Source organism: Bradysia coprophila, unplaced genomic scaffold (assembly GCF_014529535.1).
Source record: "Bradysia coprophila strain Holo2 unplaced genomic scaffold, BU_Bcop_v1 contig_94, whole genome shotgun sequence".
In the NCBI taxonomy this organism is placed as follows: Eukaryota; Metazoa; Arthropoda; class Insecta; order Diptera; family Sciaridae; genus Bradysia; species Bradysia coprophila.
Genome location: NW_023504022.1, coordinates 7603239 through 7619698, shown reverse-complemented (window position 1 = coordinate 7619698; position 16460 = coordinate 7603239). Strand labels below are relative to the sequence as shown.

Below are 16460 nucleotides of genomic sequence, written 5' to 3'. Positions count from 1 at the left end.
ACCAAGTGTCACTTATTTGGGTTCCAGGGCACACGAATGTCGCTGGTAACGAAAAAGCAGATGAACTAGCAAGATTAGCTTCTAGTACACCTTTCATAGGACCTGAGCCAGCAATGGCCTTATCATTCTCAACACTTAATCGGCTCATTCTGAACAGTAAAACCAAAGAATTCAATAATTATTGGAATACCCTAGACTTTGCCAGACAGGCAAAAATATCGATCAGAATAAACAACAAAAATTCGAAATACTGCCTGTCACTCGATCGGAATAACCTCAGAAGACTTGCCGGCATACTTACAGGTCACAATTCTCTAAAGAAACATCTCCACACAATTGGGGTGGCAGACGATCCACACTGCGAAAAGTGTGGTGAAATCGAAAGCACAGAACACTTTCTTTGCGAATGCCCAGCATACATTATGGCTCGATCACAGTATCTAGGTTCATACGTAACCAAGTACACCTCGATATGGAGTATCGCTCCATCAAACATCCTCAAATTTCTAAACAAGACTAAAAGAATATAAACGACCGTGGGTACGCACAACAGGCCCATCTGAGGCTTAGGTGCAGGCGTAAAAGCCACCCACTTATTCTATCTATCTATCTATGTACCACCTAACCATTAAATCTGCGAAAAGGCTATTCTCAATTCGTGCACAAAGTGCGATTAGTGAAATAAAGTCTAATAGTACTTTGTGCGACATGTACCTGCCTTAAATCTGTTTAATATTTTGTTTAAAGTGTTGCATACAGTTTTCAAATCTAGTACTTCATTTCTTTTAGATATTTTGCCACTAAACCCTAATACAACCCAAAACTTAATGATCAACAACGGTCTAACCGAAACTAAGTAACTAACCGAAAGGTATATTGCCTAATGTTTGCTTCAAAATCTTGTCCTTCATTTGTTTTAATATGTTGTTGCGTCAAGCTAAACAAGAGAACTCATAACTTATTGTGTTGATCGTTCTCGATAACAGATGATTACTCGTTTTATGTAAATCAGTACAATCTTAATGATAAAAATCAATAACAGTTTAACCGAGAAACAAAAAGAGTTAAATTATAGCTGTAAATTAGGAATACTTTTGTACTCCATGTAGACATGGAAAACAATACTACTGAAATTCCTTACGTTTTTAATGAGCGAAAGTTGTTAGAATTCTTATTCCCAACAATTATACACAGTAAATTGCAGTTTGTACCTTGTGTAACATTTCCTGCAAACCTACCATTCCGTTTAAATTGTTCAATGTTCACATAACAATACAAAATAGCGATATAGATGTAACAATGACGTCAAAAACTGCGACGTTGTTATACATTCTATGTGTACCGTATTGCCTGCCTTTCATTTAACAACATTTAACAAAACAACAACAACAAAAATTGTGTTATTCCTTAAGTCTTTTTTTCTCCCGTATATGTGCTGTATCTATATATTCAAACGTTTTACCTTTCGACTCTGATGACTGTTTCACATTTTACTACATATTGTTTAGATAGATCTGCCACACACTATGGTATAACAACAACAACAACGAAAAATATCGTTTTGACGAAAAACGATATAACATTCAATATATAAAAATTATTTTCTATGCGACATCGGCTGCCGAGCCGACAACGTTATCTCGAAACTGTAATACATCGATTCTGTACTAATAGGCCAGACTGGTGTATAATAATATATCGTTTGTATATATTATACACACCAGAATATAGAGGTTACTGAAACCGACTGAAACACCACAGGCTCACGATGAAATATTTTTTAGTATCAAATCACTTCTCATATGGTGAACTTCGTGTTACGTGAAATATAAAAAAAAATATTTTGTTTATAGCGAACGTATAAAAGAAATTTTTTTTTTTTTGAATTTTTGTGTGTGGTTCAAAGATTTTCTTATCGATATCAAATAGTAAATAAATTGTCGTTACAATTTTTCAAATGAAAATATAAAATAAAATTGAGCTGGTAATACATATCAGGTCATTGTGTGGAAAATAACTAATCAGAGAAAAGGTTTTTTTAAAAACATATTTTCCGTTGGATGCATTGAATGACAAAAAATAAAAATAATAATAAAATTAAGTAGTCGTTCCGGTGTGATGATACTATTTCGAAACAAAAGGTTTAATCATCCAATAAAAAGTAAATATTTTCGAAATAATGATTTTCATGAGTAAGGAACTAAACAAAATATTTACGCAGCGGGTAGATAGGAAAACGGTTATTTAAAAAAACAAAACAGTCTTTTGACGCAACGAAAAACTCGTGAAAATTTCCGTAACACCACAAAAACAGGATAAAATATCTAGTGATCTTTATTGAAATAAATAAATAAAATAAAAAATGGTTCAACGTACTTTGCTTTAATAATTACAGAAAAAGAAAAATCTTTAAGAATCAGACGTTCGAGTGTAAGCAACAGAACAGTATCGACATCTTCTCAGAGTTGTAAACGGTTTTTTTTTGTAACGACTAATGATGAAAACGTGCGAAATTAAAAGTGTAAAGTAGTGTTAATTGGGTTATTTCTGAATTAAGTAAGAATAGACGTGCAAAATTGTGCATTCTTTTCGAGAAAAAAACATCTTTCGAATTTGCAAATCGTAACAAAGTGAAAATAAAATAGAAAAACATTTTTTACGTTTTAGTAAAAATTGTTTCTAAAGTTTCTTGTTCAATTGTGAAATTTCGTTCAGTATTAGCTGCATTGCAATTAAGTGAGGGAGAAACAAATAACCCCTACAACTGAGAATATTCAGAAGTGTTAACAATACTGCAGCAACGCGAAGAAGAAAATTGTTGTGGATATAAAACAGTGGGAACGAATTGTCCTTGAAACCCCTTTACGTATTTTTTTGGATTAAGTGGAAAATTTGTGAAAGTGAAATACTTAGTGCAAAAAAAGAAAAGAAAGAGAAAAAAAGGAAAATTAGAAAATCGTCAAAAATTTTGCAATTTTTGTTTTGTTTTGTTATATTGAATTGGTGTTCACAGATCTAAATTATATGTTCATATTAAGTGTAAGCATTGCTCCAGAAATTTGGATAGGTTTAAAAAGCACCGTACCCGAATGTGACACAAAAAATAAATGGGTACAATGAGGCCAAATAAATACGATGTGAGTACACCTTTTCCTATATTTATAATATCTAAATCACACCCGACATCATCATCATGATCATATGTGATAAACAAATTTAAGTTTTGTAGAGATGTACATGAAGAGAGAGAGAGAGTACTAAAAAAGTAATCAAAATAATGAAACTGTATCAAATATTGTTGTCGAGTCTATTAAGTTTAATTGATGAAACAAACTGATGGAGAACGATGAAAAAAAAAATGAGAAAAAATCGACTAAATAAATGTTCCACCGTTCCATTCAAACAATGTTCGTTCAATCATTTTTACTCCTCGTCGCTTTTACCGCAGAGCGCAGTTAAATTGGAAGTGATAAAAGGTGTTTTATCCGACGGTTATACTGGTCATTATTTCCTGTTTAAAAAGAGTTTTTTTTTATTGTTTTTGTAACTTAGGTTTTTGTATTGTAAAATGGAATTATGTGTGAATGGGAAAAATTATAGTTTTTTATTACGTATTCTTGTACCAATAAAAGGTTTATTATGTTGGTCAGATGGTAAATGAGGGACCATAATTTTCAGTTGAGTTCTTTTTTGGTCAAGTAAAATATCTTTCACCGATTTTTAAGTGTTTTTCGTGGTGAATTTAGAGGCTTGTTGAAGCCGTTGATCTTCAGTTTAATGCTGTTCTCATTGGTTTTTAATGTTTTTAAAATGGTTAAAGGACGAATTTCATGGGAAAAAACACAGACTCGATACCATTGTCCATAATTAACCAACTAATTGTTACACCAAATAAAAACCAAAAGTTTTTTTTTCCAAGTGATCGTTTTCGCTGAAGAAAAATTACAGAAGATTTTTTTTATAACTTTACCTTTCATGTCAAACCAGGGGAAATCCTCTAAAATATTTTATTCGAGAGAAGAGAAAAGGGAGAAAACTCTCTGCTGATATTATAAGGACCAAATGAAAATATTTTAGGAATTAGGGATGCAATTTATAGGGCAAATATTAAAATTAGAATATAAACAAAACCGTCTTCATTTCACCTTTTCACATTCGATAACCAATCGTGGACTTAGGTAGTGTGTTGAGTTGCATGATCAGACAGAATTGAATTGCTTGCAGTACCATGCAGGCCCTGCATTGCAGGGGCTATTTAGTTGAATTTTCAGCGAATTTTGGCGAATTTGGAGAATTTGACGAATTTTGGCGAATTTTGACGAATTTTCTCGATTTTTTGTGAATTTATACATGCTTTTAAGAAATTTCAAAGAATCGTAGAACTTAGTTACATATTTTTGGCCAAGACATTCTAGAAATCTATTTTTAACCGGGAAGCCATGATGGCTTTTTTTTGGAAAAACGATGAAAAATGTCCTAATTTTGTGAATTTTACATATATTTGTGAATTTGGTAGATTCTTGCATATTTTTGTTATGCTATATCACAAAACTAGCAAAATATTTCAAAAAACATAAATTTGGAAGAAAATTTTCAAAATTTGAATTTTTTAATTTGGGAGAATTTCGGCGAATTTCGACGAATTTTGGCGAATTTTGGCGAATTTCTGCAAATTAATTCAACTAAATAGCCCCTGGTACCATGGCATATTATTAGAAATTTTATTGAATAAAATTCCTAAAAACTCTTACAAATTCCTAAATCTAAGAACTTTTGAATTTAGGGATTTTGTAAGACTGTTTACGAAATTTAAGGAATTGCATTCCTAAAAACCGGGCCTACGCTAGTCACACAAAATTATCGTTCATTTCTGTAATAAATATAGGCGCAGATAATGTCGTATATTACCAAATCGATCTGCCATATTTGAAAAGGTTACAATCTATGGCTAAGATTTTAGTACTTTTAAATTCTAAACTTTCGAGAACCAATCACTGAACTTCGTCAGGGACCAAACTTTAACTAAATGAAATGTTACGCCCAGAAAAACTACGCTAGAAACTTGTCACATTACATATTGGTTAACTTTAAATTGTCGGATTTACTTAAAACAATGCTCACATTAGGCGCGACATTCAACTAAGTCCAGTAATTTGATTCCAATACTTATTAAGTGGACTATATTTGTGGGTTAAACATGCTGAGGTGAATCAGGAAAAAGTTTTGTTGCTTGTAAGAACATTTAGTTGATTTCGGTTGGCTCAAATAAAAATTACAAATCTTCACAAATCCGTTTTAGTAACCTTTAAAACTGCAAGAATATTGCGATGAATCTGATACTTCTTTTCTTAATAGCACATACCGGTCTCTGATATTAAATCTAGTACTTCACAGTTCTATCTAGTTTTAACAGATATTTTGCTATAATGTGACAAGTGGGTTTAACCAGTAGAGGCGCCAGATTTTTTTCATGATACTTCATTCTCTGCGGCTTATTTTCATGTGAACCAACTTCACATTTGTCATTACAGAACAAATGTCACCATATGAAGTTGGTTCACATGAAAATAAGCGCAGTGACATGAGTGACAGAATGTACTAAAATATGGGAAAACTCTATTACATTTCTTCTTAGTTTCTAAACATCATTCTCCTATAAGGCCAGAGTAATTTCGTCATATTTGTCATATTTCTAAAATATTGGTCAATTGATTACGCAAAACTAGCTTACCTTGTGATGAAACCTCTTTTCACGATTTTTTTTGAACGCTTTTATCGTTGCAAAAATGGACTTTGACTGATTGTCGTACAGAAAAACCCAAAACGTTTTCTTAATTCAATTGTGAACGAATAAAAGCTTTATGGCCTGCCATAATTTCTTATTTAACTTTTGGGCAAATAAAATGAATCTTGAAAAATTCATATTCTTTACAATTTGCTAAATTGTGACACATATACATAATCCCCTTTTGCAAATAATAATTTTGTAAAAAAAAACCATTCATTTCGACATTTAGAGAGTGTAATTCCCACCATTATCTTCTATAATTTGCGTAAGCGCCGGCAAATTATTTTATTTGCATCATTTATTCGAATTATAATCACAAAAGAAGCAAAACAAAAGCCGGGTAGGAGAGAAACAACGAAGAAGAAAAAAAATATTGTTCGAATCATGTCTCGAAAAGCGTCATAATTATCATGTCTTTAGAATAAATTATTTAACTTTGGACAAAAAACCATTTTAATTGAATCATGACATATTTAATAAACAACTCAATCATTTTTCTATAAAAATCTATATATTTCAATAGAGGAGACGTGTCAATATTATTTTATACCAACATTTATAATGTAATAATAAATTGTTTAAGCTATAACCATCAAAAATAAAAACAGTATGACGAATCTATACACAAGACCAGCGAGAGAGAGAATGGGATACTTTTAACTGAAGAAATGCCGGTAGTTATAAAAATATCTTATTGAACACTTACGGAATGTGTACGATTGAAAACATCCAATAATACAAAGATTTTACCCAATGACTATGCTGTTTTTCATTATACTATTTCCTAAGAAACAATATTGATGACAAGAGAGATATTTTCGAAATAATATTGTTATAATACACCTCAGCTGTTGTTGTATATATCAATCATTTATAATTATCTTAGATGCCATAGACGAATCATAGAAGCGAACAGGGAACGAAACAAAAAATGTAAATATTTCCCACTTACCTCAGTCATATAACGTATTATACCGTGTGGATTCAAATATTAAATTAATTAAAATTAAATGCTTATAATATTGACGTAAACAACGATTCAAAAGAGTTTTTAACAGAATACAAGAAGAGATGAAGGAGAATGAAAAAAAAACTCCCTTTCCATTCTTCTTGTGTACGACAACGTTGACGACGACGACGACGTACAGCACTCAGTTATGAGATATTTGTATTCAAAATTGAAAATGTTTGCTAAACGACAATCATACACTCAATTTGTCACAGTTTTTAAAATCTTTTCTTTACATCATAAGTGACACTTTGCTTGTAAGTTTATTTGCGAAATAAAAAGCGATTCCGTTCAACAGACAGCTTCAGGAATTCGAATTTTATAGTTTTGCGTATGAGTTTTACGTTTTTGTGAAATTTACTCGAAGGAATGACGTGATTGCAATAAGATCTGCAAAGAAAATGTCCTTCGTTTGAATGAGATAATATCGGACTCTTTACCTCTTTTCAAGAATTGAATTACTTGAACCTTCTTGAAACTCCATTTCGAGGATTTAAAATTTTTTCACGAATTGTCGAAATTTCTATTCTCGAAAATAGGTCTTGCTTATAGATTTTAGCTCTCCTGTTTAGTTGACAGTTTGTTTAAACAATGACAACTTTGTCTCGCTTTTATATTGTTTCAACGACACGGAGAGCTAAAACGGACTAAGTGCGCTGACACCTTTACTGAAAAATATCGTTCAGAATCTAGAATATCGACTCGAAAGAACTGATTTCCCAGAAAAAATTCCTTTTACCATTTGTTAGAACAAAGTCATTTGCTATCGACAACGACGACAATATAAGTGCTAAACTCTAACTAACCAAGTCTTTATTGCAAAGAAACCATGTTAATACAAATGAAGTAAAAGATTTTCTGTAAATCTTTCGTAAACTACTTAGATCAAAAGAAGTAGTAGATCTATAAGTTATGCCTGTGAAATTCTTGGTTAGACTTGGTTAGTCAGAGTTTAGCACTTATATTGTCGTCGTTGTCGATAGCAGATGACATAGCCGTCTGTAGACAGAATAACCCTTATTTATGCAAGGCACAAACTACAGTTAGAAAACCACACGTATGCACGTTACAGACAGATAAGTTCATCAACTCCAAAACTGTAAGAGAAAATTCGAAACTGAAAAAATAAAGAAAGAAATTCGCTAAATGGTCACACGTTTCCCGTTCATTTGAAAATTTGTCATCACTATACGGCGTAAACATTTTAACAATGACATATTCGTTCCATAGATAGACACAAAACTTTGTGTCTCATTTCCAAGAAAACAAATTAACTTTAAAACTACAACTACAAAACGAATACAGAAAAAAAAACAATTCGCATCGATGATACGTCCCCGCAAAGAGTAAACTGACCAACTTTACCCATCATATGACGTATACCACCGAAAATAATCACATGAGTACAATATATTCGTCTCGTCTGTTAGCTTTATTCGTTTTTTTCTTGTAAACTGTTACAACTTGAATATACATATTGACCTGTCACCGGGTTTCAACATTGAACATTGGTCAGCAAATAATAATAATAAACGTTTCAGGCGAAGAAGATATGGACAGAAAAGCTAACATTGTTAAGTCATCATCAAAATTATTACTTTTTTTGAAAATGTTGATTTCCTAAATTAGCTATGGCGTTATTGATGGTTAATGTTATGGCCGTTTTTTTTTACACGAAAAAATATTTCACACTTTCATACTAAGTCTATTGTTAATACAGACGGTACAACCAAGATGATGATATATGTATCCATCACAAAAATGTTTACTGAAAACAAACGTGAGCTTTTTGCTGTAAAGTGATCCTAATTTGCAAATATGATCTACCTCTCTTCGGACGATGATCTAAATTTTAAAATATTTTTTTAATGAATCATAAACATCGTTCCTTTCAAATAGATGGTGAAAATGTTAACAACCACAGTTTTATTGCACTTATAACTATATATGAAATCCATTAGACGAACGGAAAATATTAAATCAAAAAATCATAAAAAAATACTCCAACACACCATGCACTGAGGAGAGTTTCTAGACCAATAAAATGTGTAGAAGTCATAATATCAATTAACTACACAATTGAATTTAATATCTAATTTAAAATAAATAAACAATTTTATGAACAATAAAAGGTGGTAAATGAAAACTCAATTTTATTTAAGCAACTAAAATGCTTTTGCACCTCTTGTAACAACAATTTAAAGAGTTTTATTGTGTTAAATATTATGACATTTAATAAAGAAATGAAATTTATTATTTTGACAAATGTATTAGAAATCCGTCGAATGAAAAATGATATGAAACGAACAGAATAAAAAAAAAAACGAACGAACGAACGTGAATTGTACAAGGCAATTAAATGCCGGTGTGAAGACAAGATAAACGATAGAATTCTGAAAATTAGATCCATAATATAATAAAAGTGATATAAAGTGCTAATATAGGCGCGAATCGACTTAATAAAATCGTTTTTTAATGTTGATTTGACTTGAAGAAAGTTGCGTTCCGTTGCGTAAATAATTTTCTACAACAAAAAAATTTCAAATTTAGTTGCTGTTAACGGATGCGATTCGTATGCGTTTAATTTGAAATAAAACGCAAAGTCGTTATTTTAACGCGCCTCATCGCATTTTAATAATGCTAAAGATTATTGGATTCTTTTATGCTTCTGTTTCTACCTATGGACAGTTAGATTGATGTTCAATGATTGATTCATTGATAATAAAATCTTAAATATCCTTTGCAAATTGACGATTAAAGTTATATAACAGGAAAACGAATTTGATTGAATTTTGTAAGAGGTATAGATGGTACTCAATTTTCAAATTACACTCTTTAATTAGAGTCGTGGCGAGTGCATAAAAATATCTTGACGATAAATTCTTTTATTATAACTTTGATGACATTTTAAGTGCGAAAACATAAAGAATTGTCAATAAAATTTCGTTTTTTTTAAATGGAAAATCTCAATCGGTTGGGCATAGAAAGGTTATACAAACTTTAAGACTTTTTGGGAAATTTAAGAATTTTGAATTTTTTTTTGGAATTTTTATTTTGAGAATTAATTCTTAAAATTCTCAAATTTTGGAATTTTCAGAACTTTCAGAATTTGTTTAGAATTTTTTAGAATTTGAGAATTGTAGTTCCACTTAGTGTAAGTTAAGACTAGGTGTGCACACAAAATTTGCTAAGGACTGTTGCATAACCTGTCATACACGGCTATTCATCTGTTATCGATAACGACGACAAAAATAATGACAAGCTCTGGGTAATGTGGTCCTTTACATAGTAAAATGCAAGTTAAAAAAAATTGAAGTACAAGATTTGAAATCAACCGATTGATCGATTGAAGTAATAGACCCGATACTGGTCATATGCTTACGGTGAAAATTGTTTTGAATCGGACACACCATTTTTGTTTCCGGACGTTTATGGTGCTATCGATAAGGAATTTCAAGGTGATCATTTCGTAGAAGAAGTTTGTTTTTTTAACGACCTCTCCGGCTCGGGGCGACTATAAGAAAATTTGAAAATTTCAAAATCATGACTTTTTCAGAAAAATTTTCCCCGAAATGAAACGACCCGGCCGGTTTTGATCTGATGGTAGTTTGTAGAGAATTGACAGACGATTCTAATAAAAGTATCGTCGGGTCGAAAGATTGCAGCTGTGAGTCAGGGTGAGGCATCAAAGTACAATTTTATGGTTTTGTCAATGAGCACCCCAATCGATTTTTCATTTTATTGGCTTAAGATAAAGGCTAGCACATCCCATTTAACATATCAAGAAATTGGGAGAAGGCTTTTCATTCTTTTCAAAAAATCTTAAAAATTAATCTTTTTGGTACCCAGATTCCTGAGATTTTTTAATGGAAATGTATGGAAATTTCGACTAAAAATGAAATTAATTGCTGTGTACTGGTTGACTCTGGTCTACCGAACAGTTATATGCACTAACAAGAAATTTAACACTTTTAGTTTGTGAATGTGGACAACGTTCACTGATTTTTTCACCATCGGGAAGCTTTCTGGTCATGCCTAGCTCATCCACTGCTGGGTATAGCTTCAGTTGCTACTATATCAATTAGCCTGAGACCGCACCTTTCCAAAAACAACATACTTGCCCTATTCGCTATCTGGCTTGTATTCTTTACGATGTCAAATATGTGGGTAGGTCGACCTACTCGAAAGATTTTTGAGGCGGTTTTTTACTTCCAATTTTAAGCGAAATAAAGTTACAAATTACGTCAAATAAGGTGGTTATGGTTTCATTTAATGAGGTTTACAGGCAAGATGATACATTTGCCATCAAAAAATTATTAAATATTTCTTCTTCTTCTTCTTTTAAATAATGCCTTGGTCAAAATAGGTCATGTAAGTTCTATAGGTTTTCCCATCGAATTTTCTTTTAATTGTGCACGTTATGTGAGAATTCTGATATTTGACTTACCCAGGTTACCATCTTAATGAGTTTATCAATTAGGCTGCTGAAGAATGGCCAAAAAAAACTCTGATAGAACAATTTCAATTGTCGATTACATCGTAAAGTTGTTGCGAGTAAAATCAGGCATAACATCCAGTGAGTTAATATTATTATATTACAAAATTTTGTCATTTTATTTTTAATGCTATCGTAAAGATAAGTTCGTACATATACATTGTGTACATTAAAATATTGTTATGATGATGATTCTATAGAAGAAATTCAATAATGTAGTCGCCTTTTATATTATACTCTTTTATAAGTTATGAAAGTAACCATCCATATGCAGCGTATGTGTGTAACGTAATACAAAAACGATTCTTATTATATATTATGTGAGTAACGTGCTTTATCAATTTCTGAATAGTTCAATGGAAAGGGTTAAAAGGTTTCAATTTGATTTATTAATGCAAGCACTTCTATGGCAAATTTCGTCTTTTTATTATTAATTGAATCAGACACTTTTAGTAAACACATTCGTTTTACGTTGTGTCGCAAGACGTTGCAAATTGATAGTCGTTTATGAATCGGCATAGAGTGTAGTTGGAATCATATGATATCAATGTTATTAACCATTGGATAGTTGTTGGATTTTTTTCTGTAAATATAAACTGCAATGCGAGTTGGTTGTAAGCAATTTTTTTAATGTTCGCTTCATCAGACTATAGTCCACAAAAATGTTAGTTGAGTGTAAGTAAAATTGTCTGTCTGTCTGTCTGTCATGTGGAAATAATTTTTTTCGGTTACTTTGCAAATATTATCACATTCCTTAAGTCTCTGATATGAGTGGGAGGCCCCTTTTTATCAAATGTTGTGGTTATCTCTAGAGCAAATTCATTGTCATTAGAATTTTCTACGTTTACCTTTTTGTCAACACTGAAAGATTTTACGGAAAAATACCCTTTGATCTGTACGTTACTTTGCTTTAAGAATTTGAAGTAGAAAAAATAGTTCAATCCATAAGTAGCCTTATCTCAGGGACTATTGTTGACAAACATTTTCCTAAACTTATTTTCCGATATTTTCCTTCATTTCCGTCATTTTTCCAAATTTTCCTAAAAATTTTCCAAAAAACATTTTTTTTTGCAAAAATTATAGAAAATAAAATGTAAGAAAATGGAGGTTATATTGGATGCTGCGAACGTAATTCATTACATGAAGTTACAATTCTGTGATAAAAGATGAAGTTTGCGAATATGACAAAGATGTTTCCGAAGTAATGATGTACGAAGCAGCATCCAATGTAATTCTGGCTTACCATCAATCCCATGCAAACGTTGATTTTTACATAGTAAAACTAAAAACTGAACCGAAAATATTTGACTTGTAATTGATCATTTTCGCAACCGGAAAATTGCTATGTAATGGTCAACTTTCGCATGGGACAGGTAGTAAAACGTTTTCATATATTTTCCCAAGCTTTGTCATGTTTTCCTACATTTTCTCACACTTTTCAAAATTTTCCTTCATTTTTCTTAAATTAAAAAAAATATATTTTTGGGAAATTTAGGTAGAACTTACAAAATTATGGGAAAATGTGACACTATTGCCTCTTGAGAAACAATTATTTTGACAAAATTTCCCAACTATTTGTCAAATTTGATCTATTGCTCAAATTTTCATTTTTGCATAAATACTTCACGTAGTCTCATTACATATTATCCCCTCTACACATACAACGATACACAAAATTAATCTTAATTGAAACAAAAAACAACAACACGAAAAAAAGAAGAAAACTCTGAGTACATGACAGCACGTGCTGTTATTTTATTGACACCGAAGTATTGTCTTCTTGACATATTCCGTGACAATTTATTTAAAAGAGTAATATAATGGTAAATGTTTGCAGCTGTATTACGCATGCAAATTAGATCACACACCAATAATACTGTGTAGGTTTAACATTTCAGTATTATTTAAAAACAATTTAAGTAGACAATATTTAACGTGACAAAATATATACAAAAAAAAAATTGCAATGATTTATGGTGGGAATTTGAATATTGGACAGTCGCGTTTTGTATTTTCTTGTATTATATTCTAACACCATAGGGTGTGATGTGTATACATTTATACATAACAATATGTGTTGAAAAATTATACATACTGATTAGGTTCGAGCATTCTTGCCTCTCGGTCTGCCTTTACACGTCGCGAGCAAAAAAAAGAGTTAATGTTAAATCACTTTTTAATGTTATTTGTATTTACTCAACAGTTAGATGGAAGTGCGATTTTCGATTAAAATGCGAAATTCATTGGACAACATTTTTTTTACTTCTTCTTCTGCTCACATAAAATTAAGAATTTAAATTGATGTTTTCATCGATTTGTTATTTACATAATTGAAATAAATTATAAATCAAATTAATGCAAAGCAAAAAAAAATGTATTTCGAAAAGACCTGTTCATTATACTTGTTCCGATCACCACACCACACGAATAAAGTGATCGATTTTGAATCTGATTTTAATTTTTTTTCTTCTCTTTTCTGATTTCAGGTTACCACATCTAACCTTCTATGCCAAGATTTTGTACCTCCTGATGGTAAGTGGATAAGCATTTTTTTAATATATTTAGCATAGTTTTAGCTTGATGTTACGTAACACGAGATCGGTAATTTCTATCACATACGAAAATTTACTGGGCTATGTTTCCGATATGGGACATAGGAAATTCGATTTCAAATTCGCATATTTAATTTTTCCATTAATTTTTTCAACATTTATTGAAAGACTTGTCTGCGGTTCTGGCACACTAAACTACTTGTAGGTATAGAAAAATATTTTCTGAAAATAGTATGATCGGTAAGAAAATATGTATATCGTTTCACCTGCGACACAATCAAACATCTGTGATGAGAAATGCTTATCAATATTGAAATTAAGTCTCACAAGTGGGCCGAACATGTTCGTGATTATTTTTGGGACTGAGAAAAAACAAAATAATTAAAAATTCGTCGTCGTAATTTGAGGTTCATTACATTTCGATAATTCGTTTAATTTTTGTGTAATTGAGTTTGGTATTGCTTTGCGAGTTGGTACCAAAAACTTGGTGATAACAAAAGAGGTAATAGATTTTATGGTTATATCGACACTATATAAATACTATAGCTAGAGGTTAACAATTCCTCAACAAATCTATTACTTCGTTTGTTATCACATAGTATTGATAGAAAATCTTTTACTTTGTTTGTCTTAACATTTGTTTTGATATGAGCCAGTTCCTTATTTTTTTGGTTGTTTCCGACACAGCTAGTCAATGACCTTTCATGTGCTAAAATACAATTTTTCCCCATTCCATTTATCAATATCCATTGACTGGTATTATCATTGAAATTGAAAGCGCACCTATACGCTGTGAGTTTTCACATATTTTGCACCGAATATCTCACACGATATCAAATGATTTTGAATATAAATTATTTTCGGATTTGATATGACTTCTACTCGAGTTTCTATTCCTATACACACGATACTGGTGCTTCTCCATTCGTCATTTATAATATTGAATCGATCGTCGTAATCCAATCTCATTTCGTGGTGGGAAACCAATCAAAATATTAATATCCTGACGAGATAAAATCTTCTGTATTCGATCTATTCATTTAAGAAATTATGTCTTCCTAATTTGACTGAATCTGCATAAATATATGATTCTGATGGGTGAGGAGTGATAACGGGTAATGTAACCTGTGAGATGCAGTAGAAACGACTTATATAACATCTCTACGACCGGAGTTTGCATAAGAATTGTTTCAGCTAAAAATTCCATCCAAATAAATGTATCTACTTCGTGCAGTCCCGTACATTTCAACCAATTTTTTTTTAAATGAAACTCTATCTACACCACCGTTGCAAATTTAATTTACGACAACGGCCGTTGTCACAACAAAATTTATTCAAATTTAAATGAATTTTCTAAATTTATTAGCCCATTTAGCTTTACTTTTTGTTTATATAAAAACAAGAATGAGATGTAGGTATACCCATATGACGACAATCTGAAGAAATCAATTGATTCTACCGTTTTAACATAAAATAGCAATATTAGAAATCAGAAAATCTTTTGTAACGAGTTAGATTCGGATAAGTTATTGACTAACTTTCAATGGACGGAGGCTCCAGTGAGCTTGGTGCCACACACAATGAAATGGCCAATGAAAATCTGTTTTTTAATACCAACAATTTTCGAGAGTTTTTTTTTTCTTCTCTTCGTAGCAAAATAGAGGAGCTAATCAATTCGATGAAATATTTGGCCTTTAACAAAACGAGACACGAGAGATGAGAATAAAAAAAATATGCCATCGCCATTTAGCGAAATATTATCAATTTAAAATCAATTCACACTCAATAATCGTAATATATTATGGCCATTTGTATTTGATTACACTTTGTTTGACCTTCGTCGAATATTTTCACTTCTGCGAAAAAAAAATCTTTTTTTTTTCGAATGTACAATATGGGCACAAAACCATATGTGGTTGATGCGAGCTGAGGTGACATAATTTCCTAAAACGAATTAGAATTCCTGATCGAAATATTTTTTGTGTTGTATTTTTAAGAAATTACGATCAAAGTGCGAACACACGTGCGAAACTATTTGTAGTGGATTGTTATTAGACACATTTTTTTGTGTGAAATTTCTATTGATTTTTTTCTTCTTTTCTTTTAATCCGGATATTTGTTTGTTGCGGTCAATAGCAACCTATTCATATTCATTTCAAGCATGTGGTTGAGCAGACCCATAAGCTTTCTTTGTGATAAACCAGACAAATGCAAAGTATCAAACGCGTTTCATACTGAACTGCAACAATAGATGGAGGTGACATTTTTACACAATTTTTCATGCGGAAATGCTTCAATTTTTTGTTTGAAAGCTTCAGAAAATTTCGAGGGAAAAGCAACTGATCTGCAACTCTTGTACAACTCATTTCCAACTCTTTTTTCTGCAATTTAACTCTCCGCAACTCATTTTATCAAATTCAATAAAAAAGCTTCCACGAGATAAAAATTACTGAAGTCATGGGCAATACGACAGCATTTTTACTCGAATGATTTGGACCAACAACATTAGAGATATTGTCGAAAGTGAAACTAGCGAAAATTTTTGGGCTAATAGCTCGACCCAAATCTGTTTTCTAGCATACAATTCTTCGCAGATAATCCCCTGTAACTCTTCTG

The 16460-nt window shown here is 31.4% G+C and overlaps 1 protein-coding gene across 1 annotated transcript in view; it reads left to right on the top strand.

Annotated features, from left to right (window-relative positions):
* The first annotated feature begins 1778 nt into the window (after positions 1 to 1778).
* The window catches only part of LOC119085216, a 66563-nt gene continuing 51881 nt past the window's right edge, over positions 1779 to 16460 (top strand). Inside the window, exons 1-2 of the mRNA XM_037195526.1 lie at positions 1779 to 3137; positions 13779 to 13824. Of these exons, the coding sequence (XP_037051421.1) occupies positions 3136 to 3137; positions 13779 to 13824 (48 nt within the window). The 5' untranslated portion in view covers positions 1779 to 3135. The remainder of the gene's footprint in view (positions 3138 to 13778; positions 13825 to 16460) is intronic.